General features: G+C 40.6%; 1 protein-coding gene across 8 annotated transcripts in view; it reads left to right on the top strand.

The window, feature by feature from the left end:
• NCKAP1 (NCK associated protein 1) overlaps positions 1 to 25,791 on the top strand; it is a 190,854-nt gene that overhangs the window by 146,927 nt on the left and 18,136 nt on the right. For all 8 annotated transcript variants that reach the window (XM_089680847.1, XM_089680845.1, XM_089680844.1 and 5 more), the window contains 9 exons: positions 757 to 896; positions 1,663 to 1,794; positions 3,714 to 3,932; positions 4,663 to 4,793; positions 7,254 to 7,351; positions 10,821 to 10,914; positions 13,053 to 13,135; positions 21,900 to 21,980; positions 24,786 to 24,879. In XM_089680847.1, the coding sequence (XP_089536973.1) occupies positions 757 to 896; positions 1,663 to 1,794; positions 3,714 to 3,932; positions 4,663 to 4,793; positions 7,254 to 7,351; positions 10,821 to 10,914; positions 13,053 to 13,135; positions 21,900 to 21,980; positions 24,786 to 24,879 (1,072 nt within the window). The remainder of the gene's footprint in view (positions 1 to 756; positions 897 to 1,662; positions 1,795 to 3,713; positions 3,933 to 4,662; positions 4,794 to 7,253; positions 7,352 to 10,820; positions 10,915 to 13,052; positions 13,136 to 21,899; positions 21,981 to 24,785; positions 24,880 to 25,791) is intronic.

Raw genomic sequence — 25,791 nt, 5'->3', positions numbered from 1 at the left:
TTAGGGACATTCAACAACCGTTAAGGGTCTATTCACACCAGGTGCAGTGAGACTGCGTTGCATCGTAGTCCCATGACAAGACTAGGCCAAATGCCTTGTCTCCTGTGTACCTAGTTGATACCACTGTGCACATTCACAAACAAGGGAATGGTGCAATGTGCCAATGCAAGATCGGCACTTCAGTGATCCTGCTGGACCGCACCATACAGTTTTTGTGAATTAACCCTAAAAGTGCAGGCACCTTATGATAACTAGTAGCAGCTTTGATGTTCCTCTGGGTATTGGTTAGCCTGTACTTTCTGGACAGTGGTTGGCAAGAACCATGTGCAGGAATACTTGTGAGGGCAGATGGTTAAAGGTTTTAGTCTTTAGTGCTGTCATTTCTTTCTCTTTATACCACCTTGTAGAAAACTTTTTTTTTTTTTCTGTGTTTTTTTTTTCCTCCTACTTTCCTTACCGCTGGTTTCCTTAGAGAGCTTACCTGGATGGATCCATTCATTGTAAATAGATCATAATGGATTCAAGTGTAGAGCATTCTTGTTTGTGCCTGCTGCATGCAGCTCACCATCACGTGGCACACATTTATTTTTAGTTTTGTATTATTACGGTTTCCAATGTATTACATTTGTTGTTTAACATTTTGGCAGTGCTGCTGAGTAGGGTAGAAAATTCATCTGTGTTGTAAGGTCTGTCCAGTTGCATTTTTTTTTTTCTAGGATACCTTCTTTATTATTAACACTTATTATTCTTTTATAGCTCCTGCCAAAACATTGTGCCAAAACAATCAGTCAAGCAGTAAATAAAAAGTCAAAAAAGCAGACTGGCAAGAAAGGAGAACCTGAACGAGAGAAGCCTGGCGTTGAAAGCATGAGAAAGAACAGGCTTGTGGTAACAAAGTAAGAGCACTGTTGTGTTTTTTCCTTGGTATTCAAAAAGGCCAATCTCTACTCGTTTTTGCTACATGAACTGTTCCATCCCCAGGAAATATAAAAAGACATTAAATTCCCTTCTATTAGGGTTGACGGTTTCACATTGCTTCTTTTTTTATTAGTTTTTAACATTTTAGGATGAGCATACACCAGTGGGTTGAACGAAAAAAAATTGACAGATCCCTGCATCAACACAATGATGTGTCATATGAGGATCTCTCCAGTTGCTCTATTATGTTCTGACAGGAGTTGATGTTATTAGGGTTGACGTTTTCATTGTTTCTTTTCTTTTTTATTAGTTTTTAACATTTGAAGATGGGCATACACCAGCGGGTTGAACGAAAAAAAAAAAATAAGATCCCTGCTTCAACACACCGATGTGTCATGTGAGGATCTCTCCAGTTGCGCTATTATGTTCTGACAGGGGTCCCACTACCCCCCTCCCAACCAGAACACATTGATCAGCGATCGCAACTATTTCTGGTTTTTCAATATGACCATGTGACAGATCGGCTTCTGTTAGACTGCTGTACACGTACAAACTTTCAGTATGTGTGTACCAGACTTAAAGTGGATCTAAAGCCTGGACATTTTTTTTACCTTAATGCATTCCCTGCATTAAAATAAAAAATGTCCCTATGTTGGTATCGTCCCTTCACCAAATCTGTCAGCAGAGTTGATGTTTACAGGACCTCTGTACGTTATTATAACCATTTTTTTCTTTTTCCCTTAGTTTGGATAAGCTACACACAGCACTTTCAGAGCTTTGTTTCTCCATTAATTATGCACCAAATATGGTGGTGTGGGAACATACGTTCACTCCAAGAGAGTATCTGACCTCGCACTTGGAAATTCGCTTTACCAAGTAAGTCAGTGCTTGCTATGCCATGCAACATTTTAATAAACTTCCCAAAAAGTGAAATCACAGAAATTTGGACTTGCTCAGTTAATATTAAAGAAAGTTTGAGGTAAAATAGTGTGGAATTCTTGAGCTATTAGTCATTTTGAAGTGTTAAAAGATGTGCTTTCATTGGAATGTGTTTTTGGAAAAAAAAGATAGTCCTAATCTTCTGCATCGTGGAACAGGCTTATGTCGTGCAGTGTAATGATTCTGGATTTATAAAAAATAGACAGATGTGTACATTGCCACTAATGAGAGCTGATGTTATATTAGAGATGGACTGCTTGTAAAAAAAAAAATTGCATGTTGAACATTTAGTTGATGAAGCAGGACACATCCCCCTTATATCTGTTGATTTTAAATTAGCAGCCTTAGCAATGTTTGCAGCATCTTATGGACATTAGTGGTGTGACATTTGGCTAAGTCAATGTGGAAAATATCATCATAGACTAGTTCCTTGTGCATATTTCTCCCCTTGCTTTTAAATGCACACACCTAAGTGAACCTGTTACCAGGCTATTGCCATTCAGGGTTTTTTTTTTTTTTTTTTTTAACATCCCTGAAGTTAGTCATGAGAAAAGAATGGGCAGAATGCTGATATTACCGATCTCTTTTATTTATATATATATATATATATATATATATATATATATATATATTAGGGTGATAGTTCTCTGGCTATCATGCAAATACTTTTGCTTCATTGCTTTCTGAATCTCTGGCCTAGCACAAATGTACAAATAAGGAACTCTGACACTTTTCAGACACTTCTTACAGCATTCTTGTTCTAGGTCAGTTACTGAAGTTTTAGTCAGCCAGGCAGCTAGCATTTTTAAGCAGGCAAGCTGTGGCAGCCCATACGTTTTATATCACAGAGTCACTTTAACAGTAAATGAACTTCAAAACAAGCCCTCACTGGCACCGATAGCTAAAGATTCTGTGGAGCAATTCATCCTCAAATTTCACCAAAGAAGCAATCAAGTCAGCATCTCAGCTCACCCTGCTCTTCCGTCCCAGCAGTCCCTGGGCATACTTCTATGCGCTCTAATCTTTAATGTAAATATAGAGCAGGTGTGGAGCATGGTGAGCTGAGCTGCAGAGAACAACTTGAACAACATCAATGCTTTTGCTTTGAACTTGAGGATGAAACAGTCCATGGCACCTCCAACTACAGAGGTCAGTGAAGGATGACGGTGCATGTGAATTACCCTGTCAGTTCATGGGTCCAGCAGTCAATTGCCAGGCAACATGACTTGATGTGATGTCTCCATTCTCTATAGTCACTGACACTGGCGATTTTCGTACCAGTTGTGAAAAAAGGAAGGAGCGCTGAAGGAGCACAAGATAGGCAAGGGTGGGAGCTAGAGGGAGGCAGTGTGCCTTGTCTTTGCAGGGACACACATTTTTCTTACCTGCTTGGTCAAGGTGATATTGCCTTTTTAAAGATATGTAAATGTATTGATGTCCATAGCCTATCCACAAGATCACGGTCAGCATTTATACCTTATGCACATCCTGCACAATTAAGTAAACTGCAAGGGGTACCTGTTTTGCTAATAATTGGTTGTTTCCTGCACTGGGACCTTCAGTCTAGAAGATTGTTGTTTACATCTTCTCTTTGCCATAGCAGATGCCCTCAGCCAACACTAGAGGTGGCTGGTAGCAGCTGTAGATCCCAATTTTTGTTTTTATTTACTATTGCAAATTGACTAAAGGGTTAACGTGGTCCACATGGTTAAATCAAGTGAAACTTAGGGGGAGCAGTTTTTAATAATGCAACCTTCTGAACAATAAGAGATGTCTTTTCCCTCCTGTTGTGTTTGGATTTTAGCATTCCTGCTGTAAGAATTAGCTAATATTTTCATTTATTGTGTGCCACACAGGTCTATTGTTGGCATGACCATGTACAATCAGGCCACACAAGAGATTGCAAAACCCTCAGAGCTATTAACTAGCGTAAGAGCCTACATGACTGTGCTCCAGTCAATAGAAAATTATGTGCAGATTGACATCACAAGGGTTTTCAACAATGTTCTGCTTCAACAAACACAACATCTAGACAGCCATGGAGAGCCAACAATCACCAGTTTGTACACTAATTGGTAAGTACTCACATTGACAGATTTTGAAGTCTGGAGATGCTTTTCTTGATGTGTAACTTTAATTGTGTATTCCTGTGCTGAGGTCTTTTCAACAGATGTCAACATTTCAACCTTTCCCAAAACCCTCAAAATTGGAATATTACGTGCAAAAGGCAGACGGGGGATGATTATTATTATTTTTTTTTTTTTGCAGTTTTTCTTCTTTACTTCCTCTGTTATTGTGGTGTTGTTTAATTGACAGTTCAAATTCTTGTTTCAACTGTTTTTTATTGAATGTATGTCAGTGTTAAATGGATTATTTGATATAGTAATGGCATAGATGTCTGATATTACATACATACATATGTTACCAAATGTGAATACAAGAAATGTGGGAAATATAAAACTGTAAAATGTAATATACGGTGCCTTGAAAAAGTATTCATACCCATTGAAATTTTCCACATTTAGTCATGTTACAGCCAAAAACGTAAATGTATTTTATTGGGATTTTATGTGATAGATCAACACAAAGTGGAAGAGAATTTTAAAGTGAAAGGAAAATGATAAATGGTTTTACATTTTTTTTTTTTCTTTTACAAATAAATATCCGAAAATTATGGCATGCATTTGTATTCAGTCCCCCTGAACCAGTACTATGTAGAACCACCTTTCGCTGCAATTACAGCTGCAAGTCTTTTTGGGAATGGCTCTATCAGCTTTGCACATCTATATTTATATTTTCTTCTAGGTATTTGGAAACACTACTGAGGCAAGTTAGCAATGGCCACATAGCTTATTTTCCAGCAATGAAAGCCTTTGTAAATCTGCCCACAGAGAATGAGCTAACCTTCAATGCGGAGGAGTATTCGGACATATCTGGTAAGTGAGATAAGATTGAAACAGCTGAGAGGAAGCTGGATTGTGTTTGTTTCATACCGGTTTTTGAGATGAGAGCGTGCTAACTTGGTGTGCAAGCAGCTCTAATTATTTACATATACCATTGCTGGCACTGCATGTGCACTAGGTGTAGTCATGGAAAAAACTAGCTAAAATAATTGAATTTTTAAAGGTTTTCTACTTGATCATCCTAATAGTTTATAGTGTTGGCTCCATTTTTGTCATGTTAATTTGTAATTCAGGGGGTTGGTTTGTAAATTTGACATGCTTCTGTCTCAAGATATTGACACAGGTCTCCCTTCACCAGCTTGCTGAAATATGCAGCGTAGGAGCATCTTCTGACTATATTCCCATGGTTTGTTCCAGCTCCAGTTGCACCTCCAGCAGATGTAGATATAAGGCCTTATTGTCATATGAATATTGTTAAAGGTTTGATGCAGTAAAGAGCTGAGGGATGTCTATACAGAGCTTGAAATGAAATTCTAGATTTAAAGTGAGCCTATTATATGGGAATATACTGTATATAGCACTGTCAATCTACACAGCTCTTTACATATTTAATGTCCATTCACATCACTTCCTGCCCTCAATGAGCTTACAATCTAAGGTCCCTAACTCATATTCATACACTTACTATGTCCAAATTAGACAGTAGCCAATTAACCTACCAGCATGTCTTTTGATTTATTTGTGTTATTTGCACAAATTGTATAGAACATCCCCATAAATTAAGGCCCATTGTTGTATGAAGTTTGAATTGTTTTTAATGTCTGCCAAACACCTCTAGCTGCAATTGGAAAATGGAACGTACTGTTAAGATTGAAGTATATTAAAAAGGAGTCCCTAAAATATATAAGCTTTTCACACATTAATGTAATTTCTAAAGACATGTTAAATCTGCATCTTTCATTAGAATAATAGCTGAAGGTCCTGCCATGCATGTCATTGTTATTGGTAAATGGTGAAAGTGCTCTATCTCTTACCCTACAATGGTACTCCTGCATTATCACCCTGTCACACAGGCTTCTGATGGAGACTGCAAGTACCCTCTCACGATACATTTCACAGGCACATTTCATTGTTGTTACCATCAGGAGAGCCACCTAGACTGGCAGTGTCGGAAAGAAAAAGAATGGCTGCTATAAGCAGGTATTACAGGCAGGTTTAATGCTCTTCAGCTACATCTTGAATGCATCACAGAGCAAAGCACCAGCACTGGCTTGTAGTGATTGAGATTGTCCACCTCTCATACATTCCTGTTGATAAAGGAGGCAGCCATTATGGGGATGAGGCAATAAATGTGTATGGTGGGTGGTGAGAGCAGCAAGCAAGCTCTCACGCAACCTGGAAGTTCAGCGTTATCCATTCTGCCATAGTAGACATAAATGAGAGATGATCCAGGTAAGTGCAGTCACCTCCTGGGAATAGTATTGCCTACTATATGTTCATTAAAATTTAGTTGGTTAAAACAGACCTAGAGAAGGACTCGGGAATACTAGTTAACAGTAAGCTAAGCAGCACTGCTATGTTCAAGCATCAGTTTCAAAAGCGAATAGTCTTTGTATGCATTTAAGAGGGCAATAAATACACAAAATGCAAGTATGTTTCACTTTCAATATTACACGTTTAAGATGTGGGCCTGTTTTGGACACCCCACACTAAAAAAGAAAAAAACAATGTTTTGGGATATTTCAATGAGCCATCATAGCAGTAACTCTATCCTTAGAGCCCCCTATCAACTTAGTCTAAGCTTTCTGTTAGACTAACTTCTGGTAGAAGTCTGCCATGCTTTCTCTTTAGCTGACTCATAGTGCTCTGAGAATCATATGCCATGTATTAAAGATTAAGTTTAATCTGCTTATGTTTTGCTTTCCTGGTTACTCCTTCCCTCCCTCCCTCATCAACATGCCAATAAAAATTCTAATAAAACAAAACTTTTCACTCAATAATTTTAGATCCTTTTCTAGGTCACCATGCTTCTCATTGTAATGTAGGCAGATAATAGCAAGGAAAGAAAGCCCTCGGCCCTGATGCATGCCCACCCCTAGGAATAGCAGCCATCTAGGAACCTACTTATCTTCATCCCTGCTCCTGAGATCTTTACTGTGTGCCCCTGCTTGGCACTGCCTAGCCTTTTGTACCAAACAATCCTGATCGCCTCCTGCAGCTGCTGTACATGCATGCCACTCTGCCCATTCATTCCTTATGGCTTGGTCCATGCTACTGTAGAGGGCTGGGGTTTGGCATTATTCAGCCAAGTAATTGGAATGCGAAGTTGGAGCTGGAGGCACCTGGGAATTTTTGCTGCAATAGCAAAAATATGTTTTTAAGTAAATTGTGACTTTAATGGCTTTTTTTTTTAAACAAAAAAATAAATGCAGCATATATCTCATAGTTTTCAGTTAATGTAATAGTCTTTTCTGTATTGTGCTTTACTTGCAGAGATGAGAGCATTGTCGGAGCTGCTGGGACCATATGGCATGAAGTTCCTTAGTGAAAGTCTCATGTGGCATATTTCCTCCCAAGTGGCTGAACTTAAGGTACCAATTCAAAAGAAATCTTTTTCTTGCTGAACCATGTGATGTGTTTTTTTTTTTTTGTTTTTTTTTTATCCACTGCATGTTCTGTTCTGAGGCTTCGTTAAGCCCTAAACTGAATTGTAATATGTAACTTTGTGGAGGGTTTAAAATAGAACTAAAGGCAAAACATTTTTTTTTTCATTTAGTATATAGCAAGGGTGGGTTGTAACACCTGTAAGGTTCATTTTTGCCATTTGTTCTCATTGGGGGGGGAGTATATTCCTTTCACTTCCTTGCCCATAGCCAAAGCAGGGAGTGAGAGAAAATGCCTCTAAAGTAAGGGAATCCCTGGTTTTCTCAAGGGTCACCAAAGCTAGTGTCCACTCTTACTGTTCTGGGGACAACCCAAAATTTTTTTTTCTTTTTCCCATTTTAGGTGATAACGGTAAACGGGACTAATTGAGAGGGCGAAACTCTCTAATAGGGGCACAGACAGTTATACTTTTTAGTTATACAAAAGTGATTCCAAAACCTTAAGGTTTTTCACCTTAATGTATTCTCTACATTAGGGTGAAAAACCTTTTGAGCTGCAGAATCTTACAGAACCCCCCATCCCCGTCTTATTATTCTTACCTGAGCCTGATCCAGCGATGTGCAAGAGAGCAGTGGCTCTCACCGCTGTCTCCCTCCTCCCTAGACAGATTGATAGCAGTGGGAGCCATTGGTTCTCACTGCTGTCAAATGCTGTGCCAAGCGAGCAGAGGGTGGGGCCGAGCAGCACATTCTGTGTCCATGAACGCAGACAGGGCGGCTCAAGATTGAGCCCGCATGGGTGCCCGCATGGAAAGCAGCTTTCCATGGGGGCACTCGCCGAAGAGGAGGAGCCTGGAGTGCTGGCGGGGCACTTGAGAAGAGGATTGGGGCTGCTCTGTGCAAAACCGTTGCACAGAGTAGGTAAGTATGATATGTTTGTTATTTTAATAAAAATAAAAGGAAGCTTTATTGTCTGTTGCTTTTAGTGTTATTTTCTGTGGCTGGGAAAATACACTGTTCTAAGGTAAAGCAATTAGGAAGCTTTTGTATGTTTTAAAAATTCGTAGTTGCTTAACGAAATTTTGCGGGCAACAGAAATCCAACACAGAGAAACTCTTGAATAATTATTACTCCATGAGCAGTCGCCTGATGACTTCCATAGGGGGATGCAAACTGAAGAAAAGCAAAAAAGAAACACCTTGTAAGAGTATCTGCAAAAACCACAATTGATAATTTTTCAGTGTATAATGCTCGGCTCTTCAAATGGCCAAGAAAATGCAATACTGTGCATCATGGCAGTCATGCTTAGTGTTATTAATCCTAGGACCCTGCATTCACTATATCTGATCTCCCACAGTACACAGATCATGGAAATGCAATTATTTCAGTAAATACAAACTGCTAAATATCTTTTCTCATCAGCAGTTAAAACAGTCTTGTGACTTCTATCAGTGTCCAGCTGAGCACATGTTAAAGCTTGTAGGAGGAGTTTTTATTCTGCTCTAGGAGGATGCAGAACCCCTGACCTCTGTCTGGATAGTGCTGATTGGCCCTGTGCTGATCACATGCACTCTTCCACGGAAACAAAAACCTCTAGCAATACACACCAAACTGAGCATGTGCAGAGTGACTCCACACGATATGTCGTACACAGTGCAGAGGATTAACCCCTTAGGTTCCACAGTGCTTTTAGCAAGCATGCTTTACTGCATATACAGACTGATTTTACTGTTGTGGGTTTAGTAACACTTTTAAACAAAAAACATTCCCATCATAAAGACTGCAAGAGTTCAGATTTTTTTTTTTTTTTAAGCCTGAATCTTTTTTCTTTCCTTTGAGTTTTCAGGTAAAATTATGTCCTGCAGGCTGCCAGAGATGTAAAATGTTCTTTTGTATATTTTACAAAAGGCTGGGTAGCAGCAAATTCTTCAGCAGAAGACACGGGCCAAGATACTGTCATTTTAGGCTTAATTAAACAATTCCTCTGTCAATATTATAGTTAATCTTTGTTTCTGCTTCTAAAAGCCTCCATCTTTGGAGAGTGTCTTTCATTTGGACTATGCATATTCCTACTGTATATAATTCTCCTGATTCTGCTTGCTTGCCTGTTGCCTTGTGTGTCCCACTCTTTAAATTCATTAGTACAGATCTTGGACAGTGATTGTAGTACACGCAGGCTAGAGAAAGGAGATTGATTTCTCTTTAACCACGTTCTGTACATCCTCTGGAACAAGTAGTGATACCAGGATCATGGATGCAGTTGCAGTACCTGTCACTGCCCATACCCATGCTATCATGGGGGGGGGGGGGGGTGTTCAAAGCTGATCCAAAAAATGGAAATGTAGGTCTTGCACGCATATGGTAAACAGTGATTGCACCACATGTGTTCAATTGCCACAAACATCAGAGTGCAAGCAATACTTCTAATGGCAGAACTCCTGTTTATCTGGTACCTGTGAAGGCTTTTAAAAACTCACTTATGGATTTTTTTCAGTACCGTAGTTTGATGCTTATCCACAGGTGCTCATAATTTCAAAGCATGACTTGTAGGGTATCTATTTACTCATCTCATCCTTTATTTTTAGCAAAAACTTGGGTATTTTTATTACATTTGTGTGTGCACTAAAATTCATTAAAATGTTTTTTTTCCCCGAAAATTTGGAGTTTGATAAATGACTGCACAAATATTGTGTAACAAAAACATTGCAACAACCACTTTTTTATTCTCCAAGGCCTTTGGTTTCAGGAAATACATATTGTTTGGGGTTCTAAGCAAGTTTTTCTATCAAAAAATGTATGAGAGAAATGTTAGGACAACAAGTGGTTTAAGGTCTGCATGTTAAAGCAAGTCTTTCACTACATTTTATTGCAATATTTCAGTATATTCATATATGATTTCTTATTTTTTCCATAGTTCCCTTTTATTCCCTGCTCCATATGACAGATAGGCTGCATAGTGCTGTGTACTGGTCCACATTGGTCTTCTACCAATGTAATCAATGTAGATCTGTAATCAGTGTTGATTCGTTTATGTATTTTACATTCACGTTAGTCCCGATCGACAAGTTAGCTTGGAGCCCAGTGTCCCTTACACAGCCAGGGTGACAAACACACTAGCGCCTGTTTAGTAAAAAAAAACAAAACACTTTTTTTTTGAACTGTGGGAGGAAACTGAAACAACTGAGGGGTAAGGTACCCAAAGAATGGAAAATGTAAATTTCACTTTTGTAATGTACAGTACATGCTCCTAAAGTCCACTTTAGCCATCTTTGCTGGCTGGTTGGCTTTAAAGTAGGATAAATGATTCACACATATCTGATGCAAATACTGACCTGAATGAAGCTATCGGTGTCTTATACTGGATTTGAGAAAATCTTTAGTCTCAGTGCATTACTGTTTTGTTATTTTCTCTCTTCCTTATATTGTTGTTCATTCATACATTCACATATCTTTTCAGAAACTAGTGGTGGAGAATGTTGACGTCTTAACGCAGATGAGGACAAGTTTCGACAAACCAGAACAAATGCAAGCTCTTTTTAAACGACTATCTTGTAAGTAACTAGGATTCCAAAGCTGGAAATTTATAGTGTTTCTGTTCAGCATCTCCCTGGTCTATACATTGGTGTATGAAGGATTATTCAGTCCTTTGTGTATCTGTTGCCTAAATTATATTTAAATAAGTTAGATGTGAAGTAATGGTGGGATGTAGAATGGATGTAATGGTTCTTAGGTAGGCTGATTTCATAGAATTATGATATATTTAACCTATCTTGTTATAGCCCCCTAAAAATGATGGATTTTTGCAAAGTGGGGGTTATTTCCATTTTATATATTTTTTTATATTTACAGAGTCTCTTCATTTTTATATACTGTATTTTCCGGCGTATAAGACGACTGGGCGTATAAGACGACCCCCTACTTTTCCTGTTAAAATGTAGTGTTTGGGCTATACTCGCCGTATAAGACTACCCCTCTTCCAGTGCACACCAGTGGGAAGAATCGTGCCCCATCATTGGTGTCAGTGGGAGGAATAGTGCCCCATCATTGGTGTCAGTGGGAGGAATAGTGCCCCATCATTGGTGTCAGTGGGAGGAATAGTGCCCCATCATTGGTGTCAGTGGGAGGAATAGTGCCCCATCATTGGTGTCAGTGGGAGGAATAGTGCCCCATCATTGGTATCAGTGGGAGGAATAGTGCCCCATCATTGGTATCAGTGGGAGGAATAGTGCCCCATCATTGGTATCAGTGGGAGGAATAGTGCCCCATCATTGGTATCAGTGGGAGGAATAGTGCCCCATCATTGGTGTCAGTGGGAGGAATAGTGCCCCATCATTGGTGTCAGTGGGAGGAATAGTGCCCCATCATTGGTGTCCGTGGGAGGAATAGTGCCCCATCATTGGTGTCCGTGGGAGGAATAGTGCCCCATCATTGGTGTCGGTGGGAGGAATAGTGCCCCATCATTGGTATCAGTGGCAGGAATAGCGCCCCATCATTGGTGTCAGTGGGGGGAATAGCACCCCATCATTGGTGTCAGTGGGGGGAATAGCACCCCATCATTGGTGTCAGTGGAATAGTGCCCCATCTTTGGTGTCAGTGGGAGGAATAGTGTCCCATCATTGGTGTCAGTGGGAGGAATAGTATCCCATCATTGGTGTCAGTGGGGGGGGTCGGAGGAATAGTGCCCCATCGTTGGTGTCAGTGGGGGGGAGGAAAAGTGCCCCATCGTTGGTGTCAGTGGGGGGGAGGAATAGTATGCCATGATTGGTGTCAGTGGGGGGTGGAATAGTGCCCCATCATTGGTGTCAGTGGGGGGTGGAATAGTGCCCCATCATTGGTGTCAGTGGGGGGGGGGGGAATAGTGCCCAATCGTTGGTGTCAGTGGGGGGGAGGAAAAGTGCCCCATCGTTGGTGTCAGTGGGAGGAATAATGCCCCATCATTGGTATCAGTGACACCAATGATGGGGCACTATTCCTCCCACTGACACTTGCTGACCCCTGTTCCAGTATGGTGCTGCTGCAGCCAGCATATGTGGTTGCAGCAGCACCTAAGCACGGCACACTTGCCTGCATCTCCTTCACTCGATTTTTGCGGGGCCGCTCAGCTCCGCCTCCTCGCCGGTGATTGGCCGCCTGTGTGCCTTTCCTGAGCTACAGTTCTGGCGGCCAATCACCGGTGCGGAGGCGGAGCCGAGCAGCCGTGCGAACATCCAGTGGACGAACCGAATGAAGGCGCAGCCGCGCTTCCTGGACCGGATCGTCGTGGGACCGGAGCCAGGTAAGAGACAGCAGCCCCTGCCCACCCCTGTACTTAGTTTCCCTTCTGTTGGAAGGGGGGGGGCCGCGCCGCCCCCCTAAAAAGTGTCAGCATGCTGTTACCGGCGTATAAGCCGACCCCCGACTTTTGAGAAGATTTTCAAGGGGTAAAAAGTTGTCTTATACGCCGGAAAATACGGTAAATTTCAGCTTTGGTCCATTAATGTCGAATAACAAAAAGGCATATTCATAAAGCGGTAAAAGCAACCCTCACTAAGCATTCACAGTAGGTGTATCTTCCTGGTGCATGTGTTTAAATTGCTGTGTGTGTTTGAGTGTCACATTTACTGATTTATAAATATGCATCCTTATTGTGCTTGTGTTTTATATATTAAAACCTCCAGATTAACCACATTTTTTCTTTCATTGCCTGTAGCTGTGGACAGTGTCTTGAAGAGGATGACCATCATTGGAGTGATTTTGTCATTCCGCTCACTTGCACAGGAAGCTTTACGAGATGTAAGTAACTTAGAAACCTTTATTTTCTGTTTGTGAATGCTGCTTCTTTCTGTCAGTCTTGAAAATGCTGGCAATAATTACGATATATTGCAGTACAGCTATAGTACTTCACTGCAGTATAACTTTAATTGCAACTAGTGTCAGTTTTTCCATTTAAATTGATGTAAAATATCATTTTAAAAGAATTTTATCCCATTTTTTATATTTTTTTATATGTGCCTGCTTTACCATGTACTTGTGTTTAAAAAAAGTATCCTGTTGTCTTTGCATTGCTACCTTTCTATGAGATGCCTGGTGTTCCTGCCATCCCCCTTGCTTTCCTATTTCAAACTGACCACACTAGACATGAGAGCACATCCTTCCCAGTATTGGTTAAATGCTCATTTGGCTAGAGGTAAAGGGATAGATATATACTTGCCTTATGTCTTATTCTCACAGGCTTCCTTCTGTCCTTTCAACCGCCTTGTCACTTCCCTGCCATCCCGGTAACCGCTCTGATGTTGCCATGTGCAATGCATCGCATGGGTAAATTTAACAACAGTCTGGAAGCCTTTGTATTTTGTGAATGAGTTCACATAATACAAAAGCTTCTGTGATTGGGCAGGAGAAGGGGAGAGGCAGGCATAACAGCTGCATCAACGTTACTGTTCGACTCTACTAAAATGCCGAGACCAGAAGTTCCAGCCTCGGGCTCCTGGAACTGCAATGTTAGCTATCTTCCAGGGAGTTATAAAAACCTGTCAAATGTAAATAACAGAGATAATTCCAGAAGGTGTCATGAAGCTTGTTGAACTTAACTCATAGTTTGCCTTCACTTTCTACAAAGGACTTAAGTGGAGTTCAGCTTTAAGTCTCTGAGCCATTGAAGTATATCAGAATATCTTTCTTGCTACCGTGTGAAGCTGTGCCAGATATAAATTAGCTTTGTATTCCACCTGATTTTAGTTCACTATAATCCGGTAATGGCCTTTTCTTTATTCTTTTTACATTAGGACGTTAGCCAGGAATATCTCAGCCTGAATCTAATATGTAGATGTCACGTTCCCATCCAGGAAATTACTTTGAAAGCCACGCTGATGATATCTCCAGTGAAAGCATAGTTAGAAGTGAACTGCAAAATGCTGCTTCATAAGGAGAAATGTACACTTTTTCTCTTTCATTCATTGATGGACACAGCATCTTCCATTTTCGATCATAGAGTTTATAGCTCCACCTACAGGAGTAGGACACTAGGCAGAAAAAGAAACTGCACCGCCTATGGGCAGTCCTGGCTGATATAAACCCCTCTCTGCATAGGCAATCAATTTTTTTATGCCTAGTATTCAGGAGTAGTGACCTTGCTCCCTGCTGGGACCTGTAGTTCCGTATGATTATTTTCTTTTTTATGCCTTGCAGTGGTGCGTATGACTGGGTTCTGGACGTCTGTGTCAGAGAGCTACTTTGGCCGACAGCCCCCACTTTGGTGGAGAGGTCAGTTCTGTCTTTAGAGCATATTTGCAGCCACTTTGGATTAGCAAGTAGCGTTTCCCCTCTCCCATCCAGGTGGGGTGCGGATACTCCCTGGGATGGTCGGCTCTGTGGGGTCCCTGCCATCCTGTCAGGCTCCTTGTATTGACAAATGTGTCCCTGGGCTCCCCTCCACCCCCCATTCTTTTTCTGGGCTACCTTTTCTGGGTGCTAGCAGTTACCTTGGGGTTGTGAGCCATACTGTCCTCCAGTTCTGGCAAGTGGGGATGCCTGGTTTGCTGTGGAGGTGCCATGTGATGCTGCCTGGCGGTCCTGTGGCTGGTCAGCAGGCTTATTGTATCTTTTTCCTGGCAGCCATTTTCCTAAAGATCTTGCCATGAGCAGCAGCAATGTTCTTTTAGCCCGGCAGCAGCCTGTTCTAATGTATTGGGCCTTGCTGTGCCAGAGCTCCAGGAGCCATTGTCTTGGGGTCTGACTTTCCTACTCTAACTCTTCTAGCAGTCTTGTCTTACAACCCAGTGGCCATGTTTTTGGTGTCTGCATTGACCAATCGGGGCCTAGGCTTTGGTGGGTGGGGTTTCAGAGGCCTCCTTGCTACCTCCAACCCTTGTGGATCACATGGGTGACTGTTCCCAGGCGTCCTACTGTGCTTGATGTGTGTTCCACTTGGCTTCTCGACCTGCTTCCTTTGTAAGGGGGCTGCTGGCAGCTCTGCACATGCCTTGGTGGTGGTGAGTCCTGGGGCATATCCTTTCTCCGCATAGGCAATGTAATCCTTGGTTTGGAGTTGCTTGTGACTCCCTATCAGTGCCTTCCCTGTGGGCTCCCTCCCAGTGATGGCGTCTCAGGACCACTTTTCCTCACCTAACCCCCTCCTCCAAGCAAGAAGCGACCTCTGCTTCATCGGCCTCGTCAGATCCTGAGTCTGGCTGTACCACTGCAGACATGGGCCTGTCCGCAGGTCCTATTGATGAGATCCCTGGCTATTTTGACAGTGAGGATGAGTCCTCTGCTGCTGCCATTGCACACAGAAAGGTACAGGTGGACGCCCTTATTACCTGCAGAAAAGCTTTAAAATGGAAAAATGGAGGATGCTTCAGGGGCTGTTGTGGAGGCGTCTGTCCCCTTTGGCAAAAGCCGCATGTGGCGAAGGTGTTCCCTTATCCTCCACATTTTGACAAATCTGTTTACAAGGATTGGGAACGTCCTAAGAGGCACTTTGCCATTCGTTATCCCTTCGTTGAATCTTTTCTGAAGAAGTGGACCATGTCACCTGTCATGGACACCAAAGAAGACTCCCACGGATTTGCCCTTCTAGGGTGATCGTTTTTTCGGGGCCCACCTTGGACAAAAACATCAAAAATCTAACTGGGAGATGGAGTACTTTTCTACCACAGGCCCGACTGGGAAAGAACCACATCAAAAGCGCGGTCCTTCCTTTTCTGCACACAAGAAGCTTTTTCATCCCCACGGGTTCTACCCGGGTTTTACTTTTGGTGGTATTTACTCACCACTGTATTTTATTTATATATATATATATATATATATATATATATATATATATATATATATATATATATATATATATAATATACACACTTTATATGGGAACTGAGATCAAACATTTTTCTAAAAAAAAAAACAAAAAACTTTGTTTTAAAACTTCTACAATTAAACTTTCTTCATAAATTTTTGCCAAACCAGACCCACCCAACATATTTGCCAAGTAACATGGGGAGTCTTTTGATAACATTTTATGCCAGAAGTTTTTGTCAAATGAAAATTTATTTTTTATTGAAATATGTCCGTTAAGATACACACAACATGAGCATAGCTAGACTTGCTTCCCATTTTTCTACTCCTGAGTATAAGGATACCCAATACAGTTTGTGAGACTTTTTCACAGACTAGACACATAAAGGAGCCCAAAATCCAAGGAGCATAAATTCTAAATTCCTGTTTACTTATCACATTTTTGGAGCACTAGGACAGTAGAAACACCCACAAAATAACTTTAAAAAGCAGACACCCCAAAGGATTTTCTAAGAGGTATAGTGAGTCTCTCTTATGAAGATTAAATTTTTTTGCCACATTTTTGGAAAATTGGGAAAGCAAATATATATATTTTTTTTTTACACGAAGTTATTTTAATAAGCTACTTTATAGATATGACTTTCCAGAACACATTCCAGAACACAATCTGTACACCTTTTGAATACAGAGATTTCACGTGTGAAACTCGGTGAACTAATTATGTACTGGGCATTGAATCTTGTATGTCACAAAAATAAAAAACACACACACTGCATTGCTCACCTCTGTATGAGTGGTCAGAGGATTTAGCTTAAGATAGAAAAAAGAAAATTTTGCGCTAGCTCCTTATATAATATGGAGCAGCTAGCACAATACCCTGATACCAGATATTCCAACAATTACTCAAAAAGTGCAGCACGTACCTGTATATATTATGGCAAACAAAACCTCATCACAGAATTGTGAAATGATTACCCAACCATGTTACAACTTGTATGTAAAACAACAATTTTGAGTGTGAGTGCAAAATCAGATATTACCTGCTATAAAAGGAGGGGGAAGGTGTTGAAAGAGCGGTCAAATACAGCTTTGTGGACAGTCTTGTTGACTCCTGCTTTTTCCAAAGAGCACCAAGACACCACTGCAAAGAGTACTCCAGTCCACCATTTAGATCTTCCAGGTACAAAGATTTAGCCATCCAGAATGATCTCTCAGGAAGTTTCTCCTTCAGCTTCTTGTCTGTATATGACTACAGTTCCATGTGAATTTAGCATATTGTAGCTTTCCCTTTAGCAGTCACTGTTCCTATAAACCAAGCAGGCCTAACCTACTGGTTGAACAAAACAAGAACTGTGGTTCCAGGAGCACAGCTATCTGAAAAGAATAGCTGGGAATGGTGTTGTGCAGGAACATAATCAGTGGGATGTGCAGATGGGTTGGTACAGGCAGAGGTGTGGTCAGCAAACAGGCAAAGGTCCAGGTGGCAGGTAGAAATATGGTCAATTTAAATAGGCCAGGATAAGTTCAGGCAGCATGAGGAGTGATCAGTAGTCACGCAAAGGGTTAATACGGGCAGCAGTCAAAATCTTGGTAAACAAGCAAAGGTTCAGTATGTAGAAGATCAGATACAGGCAAATGGCAGCTTGTCAAGCACATGAGAAACCCCTTCACTATACCTGCACTAATATCGTAGTGAGACATAGTAGCGACGGAAGCATTTTTTTTATGCAGATTCCAAGTTGTAGGGGACAGTGGAGCAAACATAGCACTTTTGTGGGGAGTTCTAATTTGGGTAGAGGGGAGAAGATGATTGCATCAGATCGAAGGCTTCCAGGTGCAGGGTCTTCCTGAGTAAATTGGGCCTTCTTTATATTTTAGGAAGGGCTTCTTCTGAACTTATAGATGACATATGAGTTGTACGTATATGACCAATTGATATACTTAAATGAACTCCAATAACACCAGTAAATGTACCAATAAGCAGATCTTTGAGTTGCCAGGTAGAGCTTCATCATCTGGTTCGTTGAAATCTATACCTGCCATATGAAGATTATATTATTGAACACAATCAGGTTTTGGGACTAGACCTTCCCTTAGTTTGTACTGAGCAATCTTTGTGGCTACAAGTCTATGGAAAGCTGTTGTGACTTAGTCACAGTGTACCACAAGCCACAGTTTGCTGGAAAAAGATATCTGAAAAGGGCATGTTGAGAGAGAAATTGCCCACACAGAGATGATGTTCTTCATGGAATAAGGGTGACATAAGGTTTCAAGCTATACTTCTGCTCTTACCCATATAAGATGAGCATTGAGGGGGCTCCAGGTGGCTAGCTTTCTCTTCTTAAACAAGGAAGGCATATGTGTACCCTGTGACCCTCTCATAAATTTTATATAACTTCATCCGATACCTGGCACATTTACTAGGGAGATACTGTTTGTCTGTCTGAAATGTATGAGGGATTTATCAATGCAGACTTTGAATCCCCGCTGCTCTCATCAGGCCTAATCAGAATTTGAAAGACCTCCCCATTAGTGTAAATGTTTTTGGCAGTGACTTTACTGGTACCTGATCCCTGGTGTAGCCAGCGATTAGAACAGTGGTACTGACTTACATTGGCACTGGTGTGGCTAGCGATCAGGAACGCTTTTGAAGTTGCACGTTGTCTATCACCTGAAGAACATTTGTGGATCTTCTTTCTGTGCCAAGTCCATTAAAATTCCTTAATATCTTTGATATCTTGTGTCGTTTTATAAAATTGAGGTGCAGTCACAAGTACCATTTAAATATTGAAACAGTGTTTTCTGACCACCTCCCGGGTATATTTGTTTCCTGGCTATCTCTGGCTTAACTACTTTCAGTTGCTAACCTGGAACAATTACAATTCTAGAATTAAGTCACATCTTGATCCACAGTTAAAGCAGCCTCTATATAGTCTTTATGTGGGTTCCTTTAAAATAAAAAAAAAAAATAGATACTTTATTCTCAAACCTAGGGTTTTTCAACACACCACAAATGTCAGAACCATTTTAGCTACACTGTGATTTTAAACGCTAACATTCCAACATGCCAGTGTAATGGTTGCTTTTCGATATGGTCAGGTGTATAATTGAAGACTTTGCAAGTGCTTATTTTCTTACATGCAGCCAAAGTAGAACAGAGCGTTTGATGTTCCAGCTGTTCAGATTGACTCATCCTCCTAAATATTTCAGAGTGCTAAGTGTGAAAGGAGATAAAATTAATAATCCTTCATTTTAGCATGCCATTGTTCTGTCTTTTGAACCCTCTCCATTTACTCACTGTTCTAGCTGTAGTTTATACAAGAATACAGCAGATATATATGCTTCCCTTTTGAAAACCTATGCCTATGAAATGTTTTACTTCGTGTTCTCTAACTGAGAATGCTTTAACCTTTTACCCTCCATAGCCCCAATGTTGTTTGAATCCACTTGGTTTAGGCTCGGCATCTAGTGTCACACTGCTATACAGCTCAGGTCTCAGAGACACATTGCTTTTAGTGACTTTCTGAAGCGTGAGCTGCTTCACACTGTGAACTTTCCAACAGTCTTTCTTTTTCCACTGAAAAGAGAAACTGCTTTTCAAGTGGTTCTAAACCGCCGATATGAAATATGCACAAAGCATAACCTTCTATGGTGTGTACTTGTATCACTCAAAAACACTAAATGTCATTTCTGTCTGCTACTTTATTCCTCTGTTGTCAGCATGAATCACTTCTGTCAAATTTTCCTTACACCAAGAGAAAAATGGTGATGGGCAGGGACCTCCAGCAGATTGAAAGCCTCAACTCTGTACCTGTGTGCTGTGTAAAAGGGGGGTTGTGTCCCTTTCCTCCAATCAGCTCCTCACTGACCTCTGCAGAATGTAATTTCAACTCTGTCCCCTTTTTCTGAAAGCTCAGAATAGCTTTATAAATTCTGGACTTAGAACGTATGAAATGAATGTAGAGAAGAGAATACTTCAGCTAAACAGGTACAACGTGTGTAGGAGGGTTTGTTTCATCTGTGTATCATAGGCCAGTTATGTCATTGTGTATATGTTAGGGTTTACAATCACTTTGTGTTGCTAAAACTTAAGTCACCTTAACCAATTCAATACTGGGCAATTTTACACCTTCCTGCCCAGGCCATTTTTCAGGTTTCAGAGCTCTCACACTTTGAATGACAATTGCGCGGTCATACAACATTATACCCAAACTAAAATGTTATAATTTTCTTCACACAACTAGAGCTTTCTTTTGGTGGTATTTAATCACCACTGGGGTTTTTATTTTTTGCTAAATTAAGGAAAAAAAGACCAAAAATTTTGAAAAAAACAGATTTTTCTTTGTTTCTGTTATAAAAGTTTGCAAATAATTGTTCTTCATAAATTTAGGGTTTTTTTTTTTTTTTTTTTTTTTTTGTGCTTAGCTGTGATTTGGACACAGCTAATCAGATGACATGTGCATGTGATTAGCTGTGACCATTCACAGCTAGCCACTAGTATACAATGGATGGCATGAATGAAGCCATCCATTGTATACAACTGTCATGTGACCTGCTGTGATTGGTCACAGCAGGTCACATGGTACCGGCAACGGGGGCCGATACTCAGATCTGTCATCGGCCGTGTCCGAGGTACACGGCCGGTGACAGTTTGCGCGGCTCTGCAGGAGCGCAATCTGCGCATGTGCGGGAGGACGCCATATGGCGTCCACCCGGAACGCTGATGACATTTGCCGGCCGCCATTCGGCCATAGGGCGGGCGGCAAATGGTTAAAGACCTGTTCATACTATTGCGGTGCCGAAAAGCAAATACAAGACACACAAATTTTTTTTAAAAAGAGGTGCTCCTGGGTAGACGGCAAACTACATTTTAATTGTCAGTTTTGTTGTTTTTATGCATGCATTTTTTTTTTGTTACAGACATGTCATGCTTACCTGCTCTGTACAGTGGTTTTTAACAGAACGGCCAGGATCCTCCTCTTCTCTGGTCCTCCGCTGGCTCTCCTAGCCCCTCCCTCCTTCCAAGTGCCCCCACCGCAAGGAGCTTGCTATGGGGGTACCCGAGCCAGCTGTCTCTCAAGCCGCTGCTCTGTGTCCCTTCACACACAGACGCTTCTTGGCCCCATCTTCGCTGTCTACTCATTGACTCACTAGCTGTGATTGATAGTGGGAGCCAGTGGCTCCTGCTGCTGTCTTAGCCAATGAAAAGGGAGAGACCAAGGACAGCCGAGGCTCTCGTGTACATCGCTGGATTGAGATGGGGCTCAAGTAAGTATTGGGGGGCTAGGGGAGGGGGGGCTGTTGCACTCAGGTTTTTTTTTTAACCTTCATGCATTCAAACTTTTTCAACCACTTTAATTGCTGCATGTATAGGCACAATCAGAATTGTTTCCACCCATAGCGGGTGGTTTATTTTATTTTGAAGTCTATATCTTGTGCTACTTTGGTATTTTTTGATCATACCCAATTTTTATGAGATGACATTTAGGATCATAAGTGATTACTTCTATCTTAAAGGTGCCATTAACACTTTCACAAATGGATGGTTTTAATGTTTTAGAGAGTTCATTGAAAAATGACAGTATGTTTTCTGTTGTATTACTGCTTTTGATCTATTTGTTGTTCATGGTCTAATTCATGCCTGACATTTTAGCAGCAAACCTCTTGAACAACTTGTTTCAAAAGTGCATAGGGAATATCTTTTATCAGCTTTTTAGCGGATCAGAGAGACTGGTGTAATAACCGTTTTCAATCCTTCTTTTAGGTCTTATCTTACCACATTCCTTTCCTTGTAAGTTCTGTTGAAGACTTCAAGGATCACATTCCAAGGGAAACTGACATGAAGGTAAGAGTCTGTGCCATGAAGAGGTAACACCTATACAGAGGCGTCCATATCCTACTTTAAGCAAACTGTAAAAATTAGATCAACAACAGCAGCCCAATTTTTTCAAGGCGGGTGTACGTTATCTGGTCTCCTCATTAAAATGTTCGTTATCTGTCCAAATACAGAAATCAGAATGTTTTTTTCTGTATTTCTTATTTTTGTTCAGTGACTTGGGATGTATTCAAACCAAAGCTGCATCATGACAACCAGGCAGCTAGCACTTTTCACATGGTCATCAATGGCAGACTATATAGTTCCCCCATTACCAATTTCCTTAAAGCTAAAATTCATGCTAAACAAACATTTTCTAAATCTAAGAGACATTGCCTTTTGGTGTACTTATCAAGCAGCCCAGTAGCTAAGTGGTTAGCACTTCTGCCCAGCAGCACTAGGGTCGTTGGTTCGAATCCACAGCACTACCTGCCTGAAGTTTTCATGTTCTCCCTGTACCTGCACGGGTTTCTTTCAGGTACTTCAGTTTCCTCCCACACTCTAAAGACATGATGTTAGGATAATTTGCTCCTGTCTAAATTGGCCCTAGTATGTGTATGCATGAATGTGAGTTAGGGACCTTAGATTGTAAGCTGCTTGAGGGTTAGGGACTGATGTAAATGTTTTATTTATATATATATATATATATATATATATATTATATCTATAGTACTGCGTAAATGGATGGCGCTGCAGAACTACCTGTAATAAAGAAATTTAAGTTACTTTGTGCATTTCTACAATATCACTCTGAAAACATCTGCAAAATGAAGATATTTCCTATAATAAAGGCCAGTCACTGCTGCGCTCTCTCTGTGTAAAGGGTGACTAGTCATTTATACACCTCCCTGTTTTCTGCAAAAGCCTGTAGTGGGAAGACCATCTAGGTCTGTGCTGTCTTCACAGGCTATGTATAGGCAAGGGCATTTGGTGTACACCAAGCAGATTTTAGATTCTTTGTGACTATTGAGTAGTATATTTCAAGTTTTTGTGCCTGGAGTTTACCTATACCAAGGATGTAAATTCATATTGTGGAATGGTAAATTTGCCACATGGTAAGACATATCAATACAGTACAGTGAGTAACCAGCATTTATCCTTTACATGAGGACAACCTCATGCACACACATGGTCCCAAGCATTGATCAGCTAAAAAAAAGAAAAAAGTCCTACATATGGCTGCTCTAAAGTTTCTTGCAAGGTTACAGGAAAATGCATGTCACATGAAGGAACAAAAAAACCCAAATATTGTATTGTAAAAAGCTGTATATTGTAACTACACCAAGGCATAGTACACTTTCTTATAGGATTTTGTTACTTTGAAGCGGAGTGGAAGGGTAAGAACAAAGTTCTTGTGTTCCCCCACTGCCATTATTTAAGTTTTCAACATAAAGCCACTAGTTTCCCAATGAACTGAACAGAGTAAAGATCTATTTAAGTCTGTCAATTACTGGAGAGTCTCTTTTCTTCTAAGTCTTACATCTATCACACAATACAGGACAGAGCCTTGATATTCATAGACCATGGGTTATAAGCTAGTACTTTCAAGTGATTGGATGCTGGCAAAGGGCACATTACAAATCTCGGTCAGATCTGTTAAAGAGTACCTGTTACTGTCCAGGCTATCACAATGAATGTCATTCATCCCTTGTGGTAGCAATAAAGTTGATCACAAAAATAATAATAATAATAATAATTAAAAAAATAACTTTAAAGCTCCCCCCTCCCCTGTGCTAATGCAAATGCATACGTAGGTCACACACACATATGTAAACAGTGCTTGTTTTACTCCAAACTGGTAACCTGTAAAGGCTATTAAAATGTTTCCTATGGAGATTTTTAGGTACTGTATTTTGTCGCTGTTCCACAGGCATACACCATTTTAGAGCGTGACATGTTATTTACTTCCTTGGCATACCATCCTATATGATATATCAAAAGAAATGGGTATTGTATTGTGTTTGCCTGCACTAAAATTCAATGAAATGTTTTAGAAAAATTTTGTTTTAAAAAAGGCTGTAATTTTCTAACAAAAAATGCTCATTTTTACATGCATGTGGGAAGTGCCAGAATTGGCCCAGAGGTCAAGTGGTTAAAGTACAACTGAAACTGAGTCATTTTATAGTGCTAACGTTGGTCCAAAACTACGAAACTGGTCTCTAACATTTATTTGTTTGGGGGTTTTTTTTTTTTTTTCTTTTCTGTGAGTACCTTTTTTTGTGACATATACCTGCTCCTATTTTCTTAAACCTTGCCTAAGCGAGCAATGACATCGCCTTGGGTTGCATTCATCCTCTCCCTGCAACAATGTCACATGTCCAAGGAGACTACAGGACCCGTCTTCCTGCATCACGAGATGGGAGGTTGGCTGTGAATCATCAGAAATTCGCAGCTGCCTCCCAAATCTGGTGGCGCAGCCCTAATAAGAATCTGCCACGGGAAAGACAGAGCTGGACTCCATGGTCCAGCAAGTACTGTATGTTTTCTATTTTAAAAGACAATAGGTACAGTATTTGAAGGTGCTGACTGCATTTTTGAAAACCAGATTGAAGCTCCTCTTTAACATATGTAGGACAATATATCCTTGCACAGTGCAAACAATGAGACAGTTTATTTACTTGCATGCACAGTTGTTTGTGAAAGCTTGCTAATATTTTTTTTTTTTTATACATGCTGTAAAGAAAAGCCATTGCCACACAATTGGATATAGGCTGCCTGGAATAATAACTATATAAAACTTCTTCTGGTTTTTTTTTTGTTGTTTTTTTTTTGAAGGTTGCAATGAATGTGTATGAGTTGTCATCTGCAGCTGGCTTGCCCTGTGAAATTGATCCAGCCTTAGTCGTGGCATTATCATCTCAAAAATCTGGTATGTTTCATATATTTTTGGTGCTTTATTTAGTTTTCTTACCATAAAGGTTTTGTTTTTTTCATTGTAAATAATAATCTGAGACTGTGTGTGAGTTACACGCTTACTTTACATGCTTTACAAGCCTCCTAGCAGTTCAGCTTTGAAAAATTTGCTATAAATAAAACAAAAACAAACAAAAAAAATAGCTTTTCAGTGGAAAAAAAATGTAAATTTTCTTAGTCGTACATCACAGGGCATAGATATACATGACTACTTGGGTTATACTACCATCCTCTGATGTATGGATGCTGGCCAAAGAAGGCAGAATCACTTTGAGCTTAATTAAGCCTCAGTTTTTAGTTTTCATCCTTAAGTGATGAATGTGCCTCTGTGTCTCAAAATATTTCCTGCAGTGAGTCTGGTTCCCCCAATTCCTGGCTTGTTCCTAACACCCTTAATTGGGGTTTGATGGACTTCATCCAATTTTATCTCTATGGCCTAATAGCCAAGAGGCTACTGTACCTGAACCCTGCATACAATAGCGGGGAAGACCGTTTTCTTTGTGCTGCAAAAGGGGTGGTCATCAAGAGTCATTAGTCTGCTGAGCACCATTCTGCCTCCAAGCACTGCTCAGCAGCCATCTCTGTTTCCCACATAGACACCTCTTTCGGCTAAATGGTCTCTTTTCTGGGATTTAAAGGTCTGTTGAACCCTCAGCAAGCCATGGCCTTGGAGGGTGGGTGAAAAGTCAAATGGGTGAGCTTCCAAATCCCTCTGTGCTCTTCTCTTTGATTCTGAGGAATGCAAAAATAAAACCACAAAGCATGATCCAATTTGCTCCTGCAGGGGAAAAAATTCCTTCCTGATCCCCCATGAGGCAATTAGATATTCCTTGGATCAACTTTATAAAGCAATCTACTGAGCTGGCCA

Source organism: Staurois parvus, unplaced genomic scaffold (genome assembly GCF_062004578.1).
Source record: "Staurois parvus isolate SC_StPar_1 unplaced genomic scaffold, SC_StPar_1.0 ptg000251l, whole genome shotgun sequence".
In the NCBI taxonomy this organism is placed as follows: Eukaryota; Metazoa; Chordata; class Amphibia; order Anura; family Ranidae; genus Staurois; species Staurois parvus.
The sequence above is the reverse complement of the archived record's forward strand: the minus strand, read 5'-3'. Positions and strand labels throughout refer to the sequence as shown.